The sequence below is a fragment of the Dicentrarchus labrax genome, unplaced genomic scaffold (genome assembly GCF_905237075.1).
Source record: "Dicentrarchus labrax unplaced genomic scaffold, dlabrax2021, whole genome shotgun sequence".
NCBI lineage: Eukaryota > Metazoa > Chordata > Actinopteri > Moronidae > Dicentrarchus > Dicentrarchus labrax.
The window spans coordinates 19,967,737-19,983,717 of NW_026136714.1; the positions used below are offsets into that span (position 1 = coordinate 19,967,737).

A 15,981-nucleotide genomic window follows, 5' to 3' on the forward strand; every position below is an offset into this window, starting at 1 on the left:
CCAAGAGTAGTCTTTTTTAATATTATTTTTTATAATGCTGAGATTATTAGATCTCCAGATATCTTAATAACTCAACAGAGAACTTTCCGACAGCTACAAGACCACATAAGAAGACATGCTATCACCTGAAAAGAGAAGTTAAGGTACAGTAGCAGGAATGCGCCCGGCAAGGGGTCTGAAAATGTGCTGCTTTTCAATCAATGCATCCAGCATTAATGTTGGTGAACAAAGCTGTGTTCTGTGTGGATATATATCATGGATTGGGCACAGTGCTCCGGTGAGTTTTGAATTAGGCTAGCATTAATCATTTGAGGCGACAAAAAAGAGTGAAAACGCACATTTGCAGGAACTTTTTTGCTTTTAATTCTTTGGGCTGCTATCTCCAAATTGTTTCAATCTCATCTGTACAATTTCCTTCTTTATGATTTGCGTAAGCTGAAGTTAGACTTGACTAGACAGAGCTTTTGTATCTCTTTAAACCTCATGGGTTCTTTTTTGCTTTTTCTGCTGTTGAGAGTGTAACCTTCACTCCAGAGGATCCCCTTCAAATCAAACGAGACAAGTTTCTTTAATCAGATGAGTCAAGTTTCTTATATCTCAGTGACTGAATATTCACAGTTCTAACTACTCAGATACGTCTGAGCCTCCCTGAAGTACTTCAAAGTAAATGTGAGACTAAAGGGAGAAAGACACAATTTAACACAACATTTATCAGTATTTGTTTGTTTAGAGAGGCAGGTGTGTTATTTATTTGTTGACTTGATGAATCACAGCAAAACAAACCTGTTAATTAAGACTTGTAGCTGAAAACCCAATCAGAGAAAACGCCTCTCGCTCTCTAAGAATCAATTGGCTGAGGGAAGCTAAAAGCATTCCCAAGAAGGAATTGATTTTTCTTGTGTTTGTCAGAACATTTTGAAATACAGGTGAACAATGAATTTGATGATATTTGTATGACAGTATGTGTGTGCATGCTCTTACCAATTTTCTGTAAACACACTTAAGAAAACTTCACACAGAGAAGATTGAAATGTTTTACTACCATCAGGACCATTAGAGAGTTTGAAATAAAACCCATCAAATAAACAATAAGACAGAGCAGCTAAAATCTCACTTCTCTTTTACTCACCATAGCCTGAGGGCCAACAAAGGGAAGGAGACAACAGGTGCGAGGAAAAAGAAGGGGGAAAAAAAACAAAGGTTAGAGACAAACAAACTGATTCCCCTCTGAGAAGATCAGCAGCTTTTACCTTGAATTCAGCAATTCGGTGCTTGCAAAAAATTTTTTATATTACACAGTGGGTGCACTACAGAAGTTCTCCTTCATCTGTCATTTACCTGTAGCCACATGAGGAAAGTGCAAGTGATCATTCCTGAAGGGTCAAATTAGCTGATTGTAACATGTAAAACTGGTATCACGCCAGCTTGTTAACATGACTTTTTTCTGCTACTTCCAATGCTGAAGCAAAAGGTAACAGGCCATTACAGCAGAAATCAATAACCAACAGTAGCTGCAGTGAGAAAAAAAAACTAACAGTGTACGCAATCCAGCAGCATAGGAAACCAACACCATGTTGATCAGAGTATCAAATGCCACCAGCAGTATTAAATACATTTTTAATTGATGAGTAAAGGAGCTCTTATGTCTGAATTTGTTTCAAATTGTTCTTCGTATTCATATAGTTTAACAATGTTTAGTTTAAGTTGTGAAAAAGTCAAGGTTCCATAAAGGTCCAAATTAACATGTCAGGAGGCATATTGAGTGATATGTACTCACCAGTTCACTAACAAGGGGTATGGGCCTCCTCTTGCGGAGGTCTGGCATGCTGTCAATGCCAAACGGTGTGTTTCCCCTGTACAGACACAAACAGAAAATGTGATGATCAATATTTAAATAAAGGAAATCCAGGTGCAAACACTGCTTTGAGGCAATCATATTCTCATTCACAAATACACCAAAAAGTGTTTACTGACCCTGGCTTGGCCCATGGGTGCTTGCTGGGGTCACCATCTTGATCTCGGCTCTGAAATAGAACGTCAAAGGTCACAAATTAAGCCATTTGAAGGCTGAAAGCTTTTATTGGTTTCATGACATTGGAGCATGCACAGGCACAAACACGAGAGAAACGTGAAGTGAAAAGAAAAAACAGAGAGAGAGAAGCACTGGGACTGAACTGGGTTGGTTGAGTTTCAGTATTGCATGCCAAAGAGGGCCCTTCAATCAATCATACTTCATCATAAATCTGGTTTCACCTTGTAAACACCTGCCAAACCACACATGCTTCCAGTAAACGTACGCTGAATATTGACTTTTGCTTCCTAACAGCATGGTTTTTTTTTTATAGCTAATTAAAGAAAATACAGCAGTGACATACAAACATGGTACCCTAACAGACTTGACATCAACATTATTTTTCGTCAATATTGTATATGACATTGTTACACTTATGACTGAAACAACAAATGTTCTTAGTAGAGCACAAATGTATTGAGACTGACATCTAGTAAAACCTAAGCTATTTTTCAGAAACTGACAGAAAGTGATATACACAATACAAAGGAAAATTAAATAAGAACACTGACATGAGAAAATGTCCAAAGAATATACAGAAAAAAGTACAGAAAGAAAAACTTTTTGAGGATGTCATGTTAATAATGTTAACAGAAGAGAAACCACAAAAGAGGTAACCTGATCTCCATCTTGACTTCCATCTGTAAAACAGCATAAGAAGAAAAAAAGAAACAGACAGAAAAGAAAAACAGTCATGGACAATTTTGACTTATCATGCGAAACAACAAGACAAACCCTGGATTATTCATGTTGTTCTAAATGCTTGTGTAATGTCAAAAGCAATGCCGCCACTCACTTTTCAGATAGACAGGGTTCTGAGGTTATAAATGTTTCATTAACATGTATAATTTATCATGAAAATGTCTCTTAATATTTCCCTTCTCCTTCCTCTTTAATGTCAGGCTTGCTTTCTAAGGAGATAATTAATGTTTTCTAATTCAGCAAATGGCTATCGTTGGAGCCTCGGAGAGGAGTAAGGGATTCATGAATGGCAGGTGATACATCGATCTCAAGGGGGCAGAATATTATAGTATCAGCAGAGACCATTCGGTAGGCTACAGTAAATACTCAAGGGACCTGTTGGAATGGGGGTATATAACTACCTTTTATCAATATATACATTGCACTGCAAATGCAACAGACGAAAAGGTTTCAGTAAGAAGTTCTGATGACAAAAAGGTGGGGTGGAAGAGAAACGTTTTTGAGCAAACAAGCCAATACTTTTCTGATCACTAAAAGTTAAATAACATCTATCCGTTTAAACATTAAATTATGAAAATAAATTATTTACTAAAATACAAAAAATACCAATGCTTTTTTACCCCAAGGATTGTTTAAAGCACAAAGGGTGGGAATAAAATAAAAAAAAATTCTGAGAGAGAGATCTGAAACTTAACAAATGACTCATTTACAGAAATTTACTGACCAAGACAAAGTGCAACATATTGAAACAAAATTTGATTCCAACTTAAAATCCAGGGATGACTACCTGGCTCAAAGTCATCCTGAGAGAAGGTGGACATGGTCATACTGGTGAGGTTGCGCCTGGTCTCCCTCTTCTCCCGCAGAATCTGCTGGAAGCTCCTCAGGCACTTTAGCCTGCGTTCATCCATCTGGCTTATATCCATGGGTAGCTCTGCTGCATCTCCTTCTGCTTTGCCCACTTGGGCCACAATGTCTGTGACGGGTTGATGTGGCTGTGGTACCTCATTTTCTCTCTGCTCCTCCAGTGCTGTAGGTTCATCAGCCAAGAGGGACACTGAGAGGGATTCTGTAGTGGTGCATTGTGAAAGCTGAGCTTTAACGGTCATATCTGCAGGACCTTCTACAGGCCCCTCTGCAGGTTGTTCTGTAAGGCTATCATGTGGATGCAGGGCTGCAGTGCTACTGGAAATTGGGTCAGGGCAGACTGAAAGTTCTTCTGGGAATTGGGGGATCTTATCCGAACGAGTAGGATGTTGGCAGGTGTCTGTAGACTCCAATGTAAGGCTATTGTTGGCTTCTTCAGGCATAGGCTCCACAGAGAAAATATCCAGTTTGTCTTGGGTATCGTTTTTACTCAATTCCCCAATAGCATAACTACAATCAACCACACCACCTATCAGGGTTTTGTCAGATGGTTGTTCAAATTGTGCCTCATAGCATAAAGGTTTTGAAGGCAATTCAGCTGTAGATAGGTCAGAAGTCATTGATATTTCAAAGTCTGTTTCCTCTCCAGGATTCTGGGCTGCAGGTACCTCAAGTTTGCGCAATGCTCCCCGCAAGGCAGAGCTAAAATCAAGTACAGCTCGGCCTATGCGCTTTACATTGAAACCACCAGCTTGGATGTCTGCACTGCCAGGGTGAGGGAGTTTGTTTTCTAAGCTTTGGTTACTGGCTTCAGTCGTTTGGGTGAATGGCCTATCCACATCAGCTACAGTAGTACATAAGGATGCATCAGTCCATGTCACGGCTGAAGACTCTTCGTAGGCCAAATAATTTTCCTGATAGGTATCAACTTGACAGTCTGTGTAGCTCAGATCATTTGATTGCCCATAGTTGAATTGTTCTGCTTCTCCATCAGGGCCATCAACTGAATGGTAACCAGAACTTTGAGGGTAAGAAAAATCTGCAGCACACTCATATCCTACAGTGGGGTTTTCAAGTTTGGTATCTGTTGGAACATGAATTCCAGATTGGGTTTGATGCCTTCTCCTCCGAGAATGCCTCTCCTCCCTGCTAGAAGTACTGGCAGGTGAGTTGTAATGTTTCCCAGAGCGAACAGAGAGATGTTCTGAGCTTCCTGTGGAGCACTGCCCTGATGTACCATATTGTCCTACACCTCTGTACTGATCCCAGCTACCAGCTCCTTCACAGAAAAGAGGACTCTCACCATGCTCCTCCAGACTTCTGCCCCTAAGGTAAGCAGTTTCCCTATGCCACACAGATTCCCCAGTGGGACCGTGTGGTGGTCCAATGTTAGTCCAATGTTCCTCCCCCTCATCAGCTCTTTGCTGCTTCCTTCCATGACTACAAGATGGTCTCTCTAGATCTGACTCAGACTTGGAACTATGACCAGAGGACAAGGAGCTCGTGCTGGGACAGTCTTGGCCATCCTGCCTTTCAAGGTAGCCAAAGCTGAGCTTTCTTGCTATGGCACCTACTGGGATATCGGAGCTATGGTCCGAGGTATCCTCTTGTTCCTCCAGTTCCTGTTGATCCATCGATTCAGCAATTGGGGACACAGTAGACTCTTCTGCTCTTGGTAACAGTAATTCTCCATGGGTGCTATGGCGCTCATTGCAAACTTGGGGGAAAAGATTTGAATGAGACTTTGGCATCGCACTCCCTAAACTGCCATAAGCACTAGCAGGCCTTCTGCGGGGGGATTGTCCATCTTTGCACCCTACCCCTGACCAGGTACCTGCGTGTACCCCTGAACCAGCCTTGTTGCTAGAACGAATGCCCTCAATCTCTAACAATACAGCATCTACACAGGATGATACTTCCTCAACTGATCCTCGAACTGAGGTCAGGTAATCCCTGAGGTCGGAGATTTCTTCCTGGATCTTGTTGATCCCCCTTAGCTCTTTCAGAATGTGCTCAATGACTGCACTTGACTCCTCCTCTTTATCTTCATCTTCTTCCAGCAGCGTACCTGGGAGAGCTCTGTTGAAATTGTAGTCCACACAGTCACCAGTAGAATAGGGTCTCTTTGGCCGAATACGGGGTGAAGTATAATCACTTCCAGCTGCTCCGGCAAATTTAGTACCATTCATGTCTGGGCCTATTGGACTGTAGTGCAGGGGTGGTCGTATCTCCTCAGGAATTGTCCGAATTTCACCCTCAAAAGAGATTCGTTTCAGATTTGCTGGGGATCTGCAGCTCTTATGCTGCAAAGTGCAGGGTATTCTTATACATCCCTCTCTGTTCAGCTCTACCTCTCCTACACATGGTGGCCCCTGTGGTACTCCATGTCCTTTACCGCTTGACACTTTTGGAGAGTAGGCTTCAGCCCTGTGGCTAACCTTTGGATATACACTTCTGTGCTCCTTTCTGCTCTCCTGTACTCCTTCTTCCTCCTCCTCAATACCTGCATAATATAGGTGTGAATCTGGGACATGGTGGTCTGCAGACCCTTGCAAGAGACGATGTATTTTACCCCGAATAACTAGTGCTACCCTGGGGTTTGGAGCCCTCTTTTTGGGAGAATGGACTTTAGCCTTTGTGCCTCCTTTAGGGGCAACACCTGCTCCATGTTGTCCATTGAAGCGATTCCTGGAGAACATATTCTCAAGACAGTAGTCTGTCCTCATCTAGTTCCCCACATTGTTGGTGGGAGTCACTATCAAAATGCCGCCGGCGTTATTGTTCATAACTCAAGCCTGTTGGAATCTTATTCAGCCCAACTACTTAATGTCAGTGGTCCATGACTAAAATGGGAAGACAAAAATAAAATACTTGTGAACAATAAGACCCTTTAACATCAAAGTCAACAGAAAACTGGAGGTAAGAAGAAGACATTTGAGGAGTAATATTCCTTCTTTAATGAAGCTAAATCTCTTTGCCATCAAATAAACTGTACTATCCTGCTCAGATCAAATATGTCAACTTTAAAAGTGAAGAATCAAATACAATATTGTGTAACTAGGGACCCACCAGAACATAGTAGCTTGTACACCCATTCACACAAAATGTAGAACACAAAAGTGAGTCACTGATGACCCAAACACATTTCCTCTCCTTGCCCAGAAAGCAGAATTTACATACTTTATGTATGATAATATTAATAATACAGATGTTGTTACGCATACTAATCGTGCAGAGCTTGCAATTTGTGTTAGTGAATATAAATTCTATATATTTTTAATGTTACTACTCTAACTACAAACTGTTTTAGGATTTTATCGACCTTAACAGACCATATCAGTCGAATAGAGTTCCCCTGCTGAACATCGAAAGGGTAGTTAAATTGCTAGATTGATCTATTTACTGAATGTGTATAAGTGCAAATTAATAAACTGAATTATTGCTGGTTATTTGTTGCAACATGCTTAAGGAAAATAATATCCAGATTGAAGTTCAACAGGGAATGGAAAGCATGTCATAGTGACGCATATTCCATTTCACCGGAAGGCAATGCAGCTCTCAGGACATTCATCAAATGTAATAATGAAATTATTTTTTTGCTGTTAATTTCAAATTGTAGAGATTCTTGGATACAGATGGCGGTTGTTGTTGCATTAGATAATGTGGTAACTGCCCTTTCCTAATCATTCAATCACTACAACCAGACATCATTCAATTTGAAGTAGATTGTCAACACACAGGCTCTCTAACATTCCCTCTCAAAGCAAACACTCCACACACACACACACACACACACACACACACACACACACACACACACACACACACACACACACACACACACACAATAGATGCACACAGTAAAATGTATAGACAGATTTTGACCTATTACCCTTACATAACAGACGTAATCACATCCATTGTTTGACTTTTTGATCAGTTTCACGATCTCTCTAAACGCCATTCACTGCAATTGGGGCAAAAGCAAATGTCAAATCCAAAATCCCACTGGGTAGACTTCTCATTGTAGGGAAACCAGTTGCAGTATATCAATCCTTTTTCTCACAAAAGACATTTTACCACTAAAAATTGCCACTAAAAAAACATTAATTTTCTATTAAACAGGCAACAATATGAATGGGTGCAACTGCAAGAGTCAAGCAAGTGACCTGGACAAAACTTTGTTTGTAGTGAGTATGAATATTCCTATAATGATAAAAAAAAGACCGAAATAAACAAGAAAATCCACTTAAAACAACTAACCATTATTTTCACAATGAGTCAATCTGCAGAGTAATTCTTGATTAATCAAATAATCATCTGACTGGAAAAAAGAGTAAAATTCCCATCACAATTTCCGAAAGCCCAAGCTGACATGTCTTGTTTTTGTATGACCAACAGTGCAAAGGTATTCAATTACAGCAACTATAACAAAAGAAGTAAATGCAGCCAATCACAAGAGCCATTCCAAGTGCATTCACTAATGAAAAACTACAGAATATTTGGCATTTTAGTTTAAAAATGGTTAGAGTATTGGAATTATAGTGCTACAGACTGTTTGTGACACATTTTAAATATCTGGGAAACATTTCGAAATATGATTCTAATGTGCCACTCTCCTAAAGGAATATATTGGCTGATGCTGCTTACAAAGCAGCATGAGCACACGATTATCTGCCAAAGTTCAACCCAACCAAACCTTATTATTTCACATAAGAAAAAAGGTTAGTCAGATATTTCACTGTGTCAATCAGACAAGCAGACAATACTAGATTGAGAATCTGACAACAGTTCAGTTGTTCAATTGGAGGAGTTCTTCTGGGTTCCTTCGGTTCAGGATGTAAATCAATTTTCTTCCAAATCACAATGACAAAGCATTCAGAAAGTGCTTTAACTAGCTTCTTGTGCCAATATAGTTTCTTCTGAATAGCAACAACAACTGAGGCCCATGGGTATTGTAGTATTTATAGTTATCCATCTGACAAAGGGAAAAATACTTCTAGAAGTGGCTTCTCCCACTTTGTTGATGCCTCTGTCAACCAAATCTGACAACCACACCCATACAGTCCCAATGAAGCAGATTAGTGGAGATTTTGAGTTATCAATTTATGTGGCAGCAAGTTTGTTGTAGTTTTTCCCATAAACCTAAATGTTGCTTATTTGGTCACAAATAATGATTGTTATACAGAAATATATACTATTTTTAGGAGATTTACATGACAAAATATCCACATGCTGCTCTGAGGGTGAGATTTCTTCAACCCTTCTGATGGCAAAAAAAATATGGTGATGCTTTTACTTATTGGCAGAAACACCATAACTGCTTCACACTGGTTGTTTTTTTCCTGGGAGCCTGGTAGAAAGCAGCTGGCTGATGGCAGGTTCGGAAGCCCCATCATCCCCATCCAGCCCTACTGATTAGTGAGCTGTTGGGAGGATGGGAGGAAGCTCTGCGCAGGTGCAAGGGTCTCCTAACCATGTCAAGACTCCAAGACCTCTATAAATATGATGTTTGTTCTGTTTCTTTGTGCAACCCATTCATGCTTAAAGCTCTTATTATCAAGCCTACAATTTGCATAACATTACACAAGATAGCTCCTTTATATTATTTAGTTTAGTCATCTCTCTGCGTCTGCTGCTCCTTGTTTGCCTTTATATTATTCTTATTATTTATGTCTTCTTGTTGGCAATGCTCCCTTGCTTTCTTTCTCTGTCATTTCACATTGGACATGTCCCAAGGGAGAAACTCCAGCCAAAAGGGGAGATTTTGTAAGTGTCTGCTTCAGTGCCAGCAAATGACAAGGATTACTTTGGAGATTTACCTCTTCCTCTCTGGTGAATAATGCTGCAGCATGCATTCATGTCACAGCAGTAAAAGTAGACGAATGGGATGTCAACTTGTGTGCAACCAATGTTCATGTTTAACTTGTTGGAATGGCCACATCCAAAATAACAGTGGTTAAGGCTAATTACTCCTTGTTTTCATGAGGTAATTTCCACATATTATATTTTCCTGAACAATTGTAATGGGTTGATACAAAGTTTTGCTTCCTGTATTGATCCAGTTTTTGAAGATTTACATCTAAAAAAAAAACCACAAAAAAAACCCACAGACCGTAGCCACAAGTTGATTTTAAACTCCATCAGCAGGTCATATTTCACACTAAATCTGACATGAATGTGGCGTGAAACAGCACTTTCTGAGACTTGAATATAAAACCAGTGTGTCTCCACTTAAGAGTGGAAGTATTGTTACCTTGCTGTGACTTCCAAGTGCCTTCATAGTTTATGATTTGAAGCTTGTGGCAGTAAATTTGGGGTAATTTAAAAATTAAATGAGGACCAAAGTTTGGAACAGGTTGGCTTCCAAGACCGTTGGCCTTCTTCCTCCCTGTCTGTTAGCCTTAGTCCATGACAAGTGAAATTGAATAGAAACCTACCTGGCTGCGGACCAATTTCCCATTTGAAGATTGAGCAGCGCTTGCACACAACTACATTTTAATTTCTTTGGTCTAAAAAATTGTTGACCATTTTTATTTTTGTACAATTACAAGCAACCTGAAGGTGATGAATCACAGTCACATGGACATATGTACTTTGTTTATTGGACAAAGGTCTACTATCCTGTCATTCTGTGATGTTACAGTTTTTGTATAAAGACTCAAATCTCAAATTGACCTTGATCTGCATTTAGTTGAAATCTTAAGAAACAAATCAATTATGTTACACTGTTTGAAAGTGAATCTTTTCTTCCATGTCATGTGTTACCAACAAATGTATTGACAGTACCTTTACCTTGACAATGTTAAGTGTACTGCAGCTTTTCTTACCTATATTGACACATTACAGTCAGGTTGGCTTTTGAGCCAGACAAGTTGGTGTTGAATGGTGAATTTATATTCTGAATGATGGGCACTGCAATTGTTCTGCCAGGAATGTGACTGAGCTCATTAATTTAGTCAAATGCCTCTTGGTAAATGGCTTTCTTTTTGACTGATCCAAGGGCCTTGTAAAAGCTCCTCAGCCTGTTTCCTTTTCAAAGGCTGTAAACATATTGATCAGCGTCTTAAATGCTCTCCTGTAACCAGGCAAACAATCCTGCCCACCAATATCACATTCAGACTCAATCAATCATCAATCAAAGAGCAGCATCAACAACCAACATATAATTCCATGCATCAACAGAAACTAACCAAACGAAAGGTACGCTTAACACTTTTTTCTGTGACAAAAAACTGCTGTAGTGTTAATGTAAGAATAATTGCAGAGAGGAGATTTTACTATAAAAACTACTCCAATAAAAAATGTCCCAAAAGACATATATTATATATCAATAAAAATTACAAGCACTACAGTCATGAACAAAACAGCCGCAAAAGGTGCAAGGTTATTATAAAATCAAAACATCCCTACAAACAACTATAAAAATTACGTCAGACCATGGTCGAATTTAATCTATTCAAAGCATTTCTGTAACTCAATAATTTCAAGGTAAAACCAACCTTAAAGTAAAAAATTAGGAGAATCCAGCAGGACAAGATTTAGACTTCTAAAGATTGATAGTTTGGGCTTAATCTAAGTCCTGGATGAAACAAATATGTTTATATTATTGCTTTATTTGTTTTCATTCTAAAAAAAACACTATTCAATGTAAAGTAAACTTATACTTATAAACGTATACATGGCAAGATGTCACAGATTAAGTGGAAGTTACAAAATGCATCTCCTCTGAGGGTTTTTCCCTTTATAATTCAGAAAATGGTAATTCTAAAAATAAGATCTTTGACTATAAGGGGTGAACATCAAAATCACCTTTTACTGCCAATATCTGATAAAGTTAAAAAACCTTCCCTTAGCTGTTCCAGAAATGCCTGAATAAAATACATTATGAATCCAGCCACAGGAAAAATACACAACAGACCCAGGAAAGTACATAACTGCAGCTAATTGGTGCAATTCTACAGGGAGGATCTGAATGTGTCTCTATGTAGGAATCAAAATGCTCACATGCATCTTGAAAGTGTGAATGTGTGTGTAATAAGCATGCTATTCTGTTTAGGACAAAGAGTGCCTGACAGAAAATAAACACCACTATTAGGAGGGGGCTTGAATCCTGAAGAAAAGAATGACAGCTGGAAGAATAGTGGGCAGCTGGCTGAGAAAGAGAGACAGTTAGAAGAAGAAAGAGCCATGAAGAAAAGCGTGATAACAGCTGTTTGAAAGAGTGACAAAATAGATAGCAAAGACGGGTAATTCTAGAAAGTAAATAGAGTGAGAGTACTAGAGGAAAAGAATGTCAAGACAATATGTTTCGCAAGTGGAATTGTTCATGATTCTGTGTAAAAAATGAAGGCAAAAGCAGGAAAAGCTACAATACCCAAATCAAAAATTGTGCCATGTTTATTGGTCTAGTGTCCACATTTCTCCATAGCAATTAAGTCACAATCCACACTATGGCCAGCTTCACACCAATTTGATTCTATTTCACACAAACAAAATTTAGTGCAACTGTGGCTCAAAACCCTATTAAATAAACTATATTGTAACAGAAGAGTGTGATCAAGGCTGAAAAAACAATATTGATTGTCTTGATTGCATGCTTTCCAGATCCAATCATCTACCAGGACCTCCAATCTAACAGCTTCTGAAGTACTACTAACAACATCACGCTACTTCCACATTTTGTTCTGAGACACAGGTCAGGTAATTTAAGGGATTTGCAGTTTGTTAGTGTTTTAACCATTATCTTAATCAAAACACTAGTTAAAGTTTTGACCCAGAGAACAGGTAAAATGCTGCATTACACCCATCAAAAGGGCCAAGTCATGGCTGAATGGGAACACTGGCCCTGCTGTCACCTTCATTAGCCTAATTCTCCTGCACACTTTAATTGATTAATCATCGCCACTCCAGCTCCGTCCAATTCCATCAGTAATTTGTCAAACACACACTGCAGACAATACACATGTCCTCTCTCTTTCACACACGCACACACACACACACAAATGCACACACATATTCAGTATATCATGTGCTGACAGACATAAGCAGCCCTCCTTTCCATTAATCTCACACACACAATCACGCACAAGCACAGGCCACTGCCCTGCTAGTGGCAGTACAAGGAAATTCAGTTTGCAGCATAAACCGATAGCTATACAAGGTAAAGTGTTTGCACTTGAAGGCTCTGATGGGCTCTCAAGCAAAGCTGTAAAAGCAGCCACGAGGAACACCCTGGCAGGGTGTGTCACTGTCATTTAGCAGCTAACATGTAGAGAGGGAGGCAGGGTTGTAGGGAAGCGGAAGGTGTAATCACTTTCCTGAGCAAATCCAATAAGTTGGGCCTGTTCCCTCTCAGTCCTTTCCTCCCTTTTTCCTTGAGTGAGCGTCTGTTTCATGAGCCATTGCTGGCCGCCCGCCACCAGTAACCCAATGCGAATGACAATGCGTGGTCTCCTGAGGCTAATTGATTTAGCTTTCTCTCAGCCATTTCAGAGATGCCAAACAATGATGCAGCTTGTTGTCCTTGCCATTCAGGAGAAAAACATCAGTGTTTTTCTGATAGCTGTGGAGATTATTCTGCCTGGAGTTTCAACTGCTGCTAAGTCAATGTTTAAAACCTGGCAACACTGTGTTTTCTTTGTCACTTATGGTTTTTGATAAAAGTTAAAAAAGTTTAGACGTAAATTTTCTTTGCTATAAACCAATAAGGTGTAATGTAGCACTGCCATAAACCTGTAGTCAGTTGTAACAATCAAACACTGTTCCCATTAAGAAGCAATAAGAGTGGTTGTTTGAGGAAGTAGCTTGACATTGTTATATTGTAGTTTTAAACATCATAGTAAAACAAAAACACTTTTATGAGTCGTTTCGTCTGAACCGTCAAAAAGGGTCAGCTTAAAAGCCAGAAACCATTGACTTATTTTCTTGTTTAAAGGTACTCTGTTTTTGGCCACTTGTGGCACTATGGAGCACTGTGGAACACTATGGAGTTCCCATTTTATTTGTCATGGACTACGTGAACAAGGTTTCACATATACTTGCATATGATTGTGGTAGATAATGATAGTTGGTGGCAGCAATCTGGCAAGAAACAGCATAAAATGTAACAATGCATGTTCAAAAAGCAAAGAACAGGATTGCTATATTAAATAAAATATTTAAAATACCCGGCTTTGCAAATGTTTTATGAGGCATTTGACACAGCTAATTTGTATTTTCAGTTTTCATTTTGCCGTTTGTTTAGAAGAAAACTCCACAGGGTACCTTTTAAATGTGAGGATTGAAAATCAATTCAGAGCTATTAAATCTTGCTGAAATAAATTAAATGTGAAACCCCCTTAGAGAATTTAGTTTGTGTGCACATCAAATACATGGCCCTTTTCTGTATCTGATATAACTGCTTTATAATATTATTTGTATTCATATATTCGTATTTATATGCCTTGAATAAATAAATACAGGTCTGTTTGCAGCTGTGGATTTCACGTTACTTTGTAAATCCAATGGTTTTCACTGACTGTTTCATGTGATAGAAGACGTGAAGTTGCACTGACTGTTGCCTGGATACTACAGACAATACTTCTAAATATCCTCTGTAATCTTTCTGTCAAACCACATGTCATATATAAAGGTGGTCTCATACTGCCATTTCTCATCCACTCCTGCCTGTTTTTTATTCTCGTTGCCTCGTCCCTTCAGGAAACAGAGCCGTCCCTCCATCCCTGAACTCATTTAATGTTAAGGTACCGCGGTACGCACTGACCCTTGTTGTCTCTATTTCCTTGTTGTATCTGCTTCAAGGTATCCAACCCATTCATCACCTGTCATGCCTGGACGGAACTAGACACACTCACACTAAACACACAGACCTTTTTGTATTCCTGTCCATATGGGGACACTTCCATAACTTTTATCAGCACTCCTTTGACATGTGCACAAGGTTCCTTCCTTTTCAGTAATTTATATCTAAGGCACAGCTTAACTTGCTACTGCTATGTTTGAATATTTTCTTCCTGGTGTCACATACTTTCTGTAATTTAAGAGTCAACTATTCCTACCCTGCAGCACTTATCAATATTTCCCACTTCTAGTCATCACCTGACTTTCACACCTTATTGCCTATTCAGTTTCCCTGCAGTATACCTAATTTCCCTGCCAGACTAACTATTGTGCTTACTGCCATTTAGCCTTCTTATTACCTGTTTATGCCTACCTTTTAGGACTTTTCCCCTGTCGTCTTTGACTTTCTACCTGCCTGCCTGTTTTTCTTTGCTTTTATGTTCTGAGTGTCCAGCTCTTAACAAAGCCTTTGAATCATTGACACATCTCTCCTGCATGTCTCTGGGTTATGCATCTGACTCGTTTACTAGCCCCACAGCCTTCACAGTCTTGAAAAGAAATTTAATTGAGGAATATAAAAATGCAACGATCCAAGTGTAGTCAATGAGGAAAAGTCACAGTAAAAACAAGTCAAAGAATAAATGGCTTTACACAGAAACTAGCACAACTCTGTCAAAATAAACCAAAATGTGTCTAGCCCAACATCACACACTGCAGCAATCAAAGATAAATGTTGCACTTGTTTGTGGTGGAAAACCATATTACAATCCTTACCATATTATCTGAATTCTCATTTTAACCTTCAGATCAAGCTCATAACTCTACATCAGCACCTTGAAGAAGTGAGGACTGGCTAAAATAATCTTGTGCTACAAATCTGTCTTCCCTACTAAATGTTTAAAAGTTGAACTGCTCCTGACAAGTTTGGAAGTACATGAACTACTACGGAATGATTTTACACTCATTTGCACACATAAATGTCAGTGTGTCCGTTCTACGAATGCCTGTGCAGGGTAGACCCAGCAACCACCACAACCCTCGGCCTGCCCTATAGCCTAGTTCACTGCTTGATTGACAGCATCCAAATCACTGTGGTCTTTCACCGCATCAGCAGCTCCTCATGCATGGCCACAAACAATTAGTGAGGTCAGTGTTGGTGTGCAAGCTGTAGATAATTTTCATCATCTGTCAGTCAGAGGAGTAAATGTAAAGAGTTCAAGACCCAGAGGATTTATGCAGCCAAACAGAAATGTCAAATATTGAGTGCAATCTGTAACAACACAGTTGAGCAGACAAGAGAAAGAGTTCCACAGAAATTCAAATGTCATCAACATAAAATTTAAAGATCACTGTTTGCAGTGCAGAAACAGTATAGGAAAAAGCGCTCAGCAACAAATATAGTGTCTTTTTACAGATAAAGATAATGACAAAATGTATCACTCTTTTCCACAAAATATTTTCAACAAATTATGATAATGATATGGACTCAGTTCATTTGC

General features: G+C 39.3%; 2 protein-coding genes across 12 annotated transcripts in view; both read right to left on the bottom strand.

Annotated features, from left to right (window-relative positions):
- The window catches only part of LOC127375976 (protein unc-13 homolog B-like), a 59,622-nt gene extending 58,395 nt beyond the window's left edge, over positions 1-1,227 (bottom strand). For all 8 annotated transcript variants that reach the window (XM_051422429.1, XM_051422427.1, XM_051422425.1 and 5 more), the window contains exon 1: positions 1,130-1,227. In XM_051422429.1, the coding sequence (XP_051278389.1) occupies positions 1,130-1,132 (3 nt within the window). In that variant the 5' untranslated portion in view covers positions 1,133-1,227. The remainder of the gene's footprint in view (positions 1-1,129) is intronic.
- Positions 1,228-1,609: 382 nt separating this feature from the next.
- The window catches only part of LOC127375974 (protein unc-13 homolog B-like), a 103,915-nt gene continuing 89,543 nt past the window's right edge, over positions 1,610-15,981 (bottom strand). For 2 of the 4 annotated variants that reach the window (XM_051422421.1, XM_051422420.1), the window contains 2 exons: positions 1,975-2,024; positions 1,610-1,853 (listed from right to left, as the gene is read on the bottom strand). In XM_051422421.1, coding sequence (XP_051278381.1) covers positions 1,739-1,853; positions 1,975-2,024 — 165 coding nt within the window. In that variant the 3' untranslated portion in view covers positions 1,610-1,738. Of the gene's footprint in view, positions 1,854-1,974; positions 2,025-2,689; positions 2,713-3,560; positions 6,484-15,981 lie in introns of all 4 variants that reach the window. The other 2 variants (XM_051422418.1, XM_051422419.1) reach the window with 2 other exon arrangements.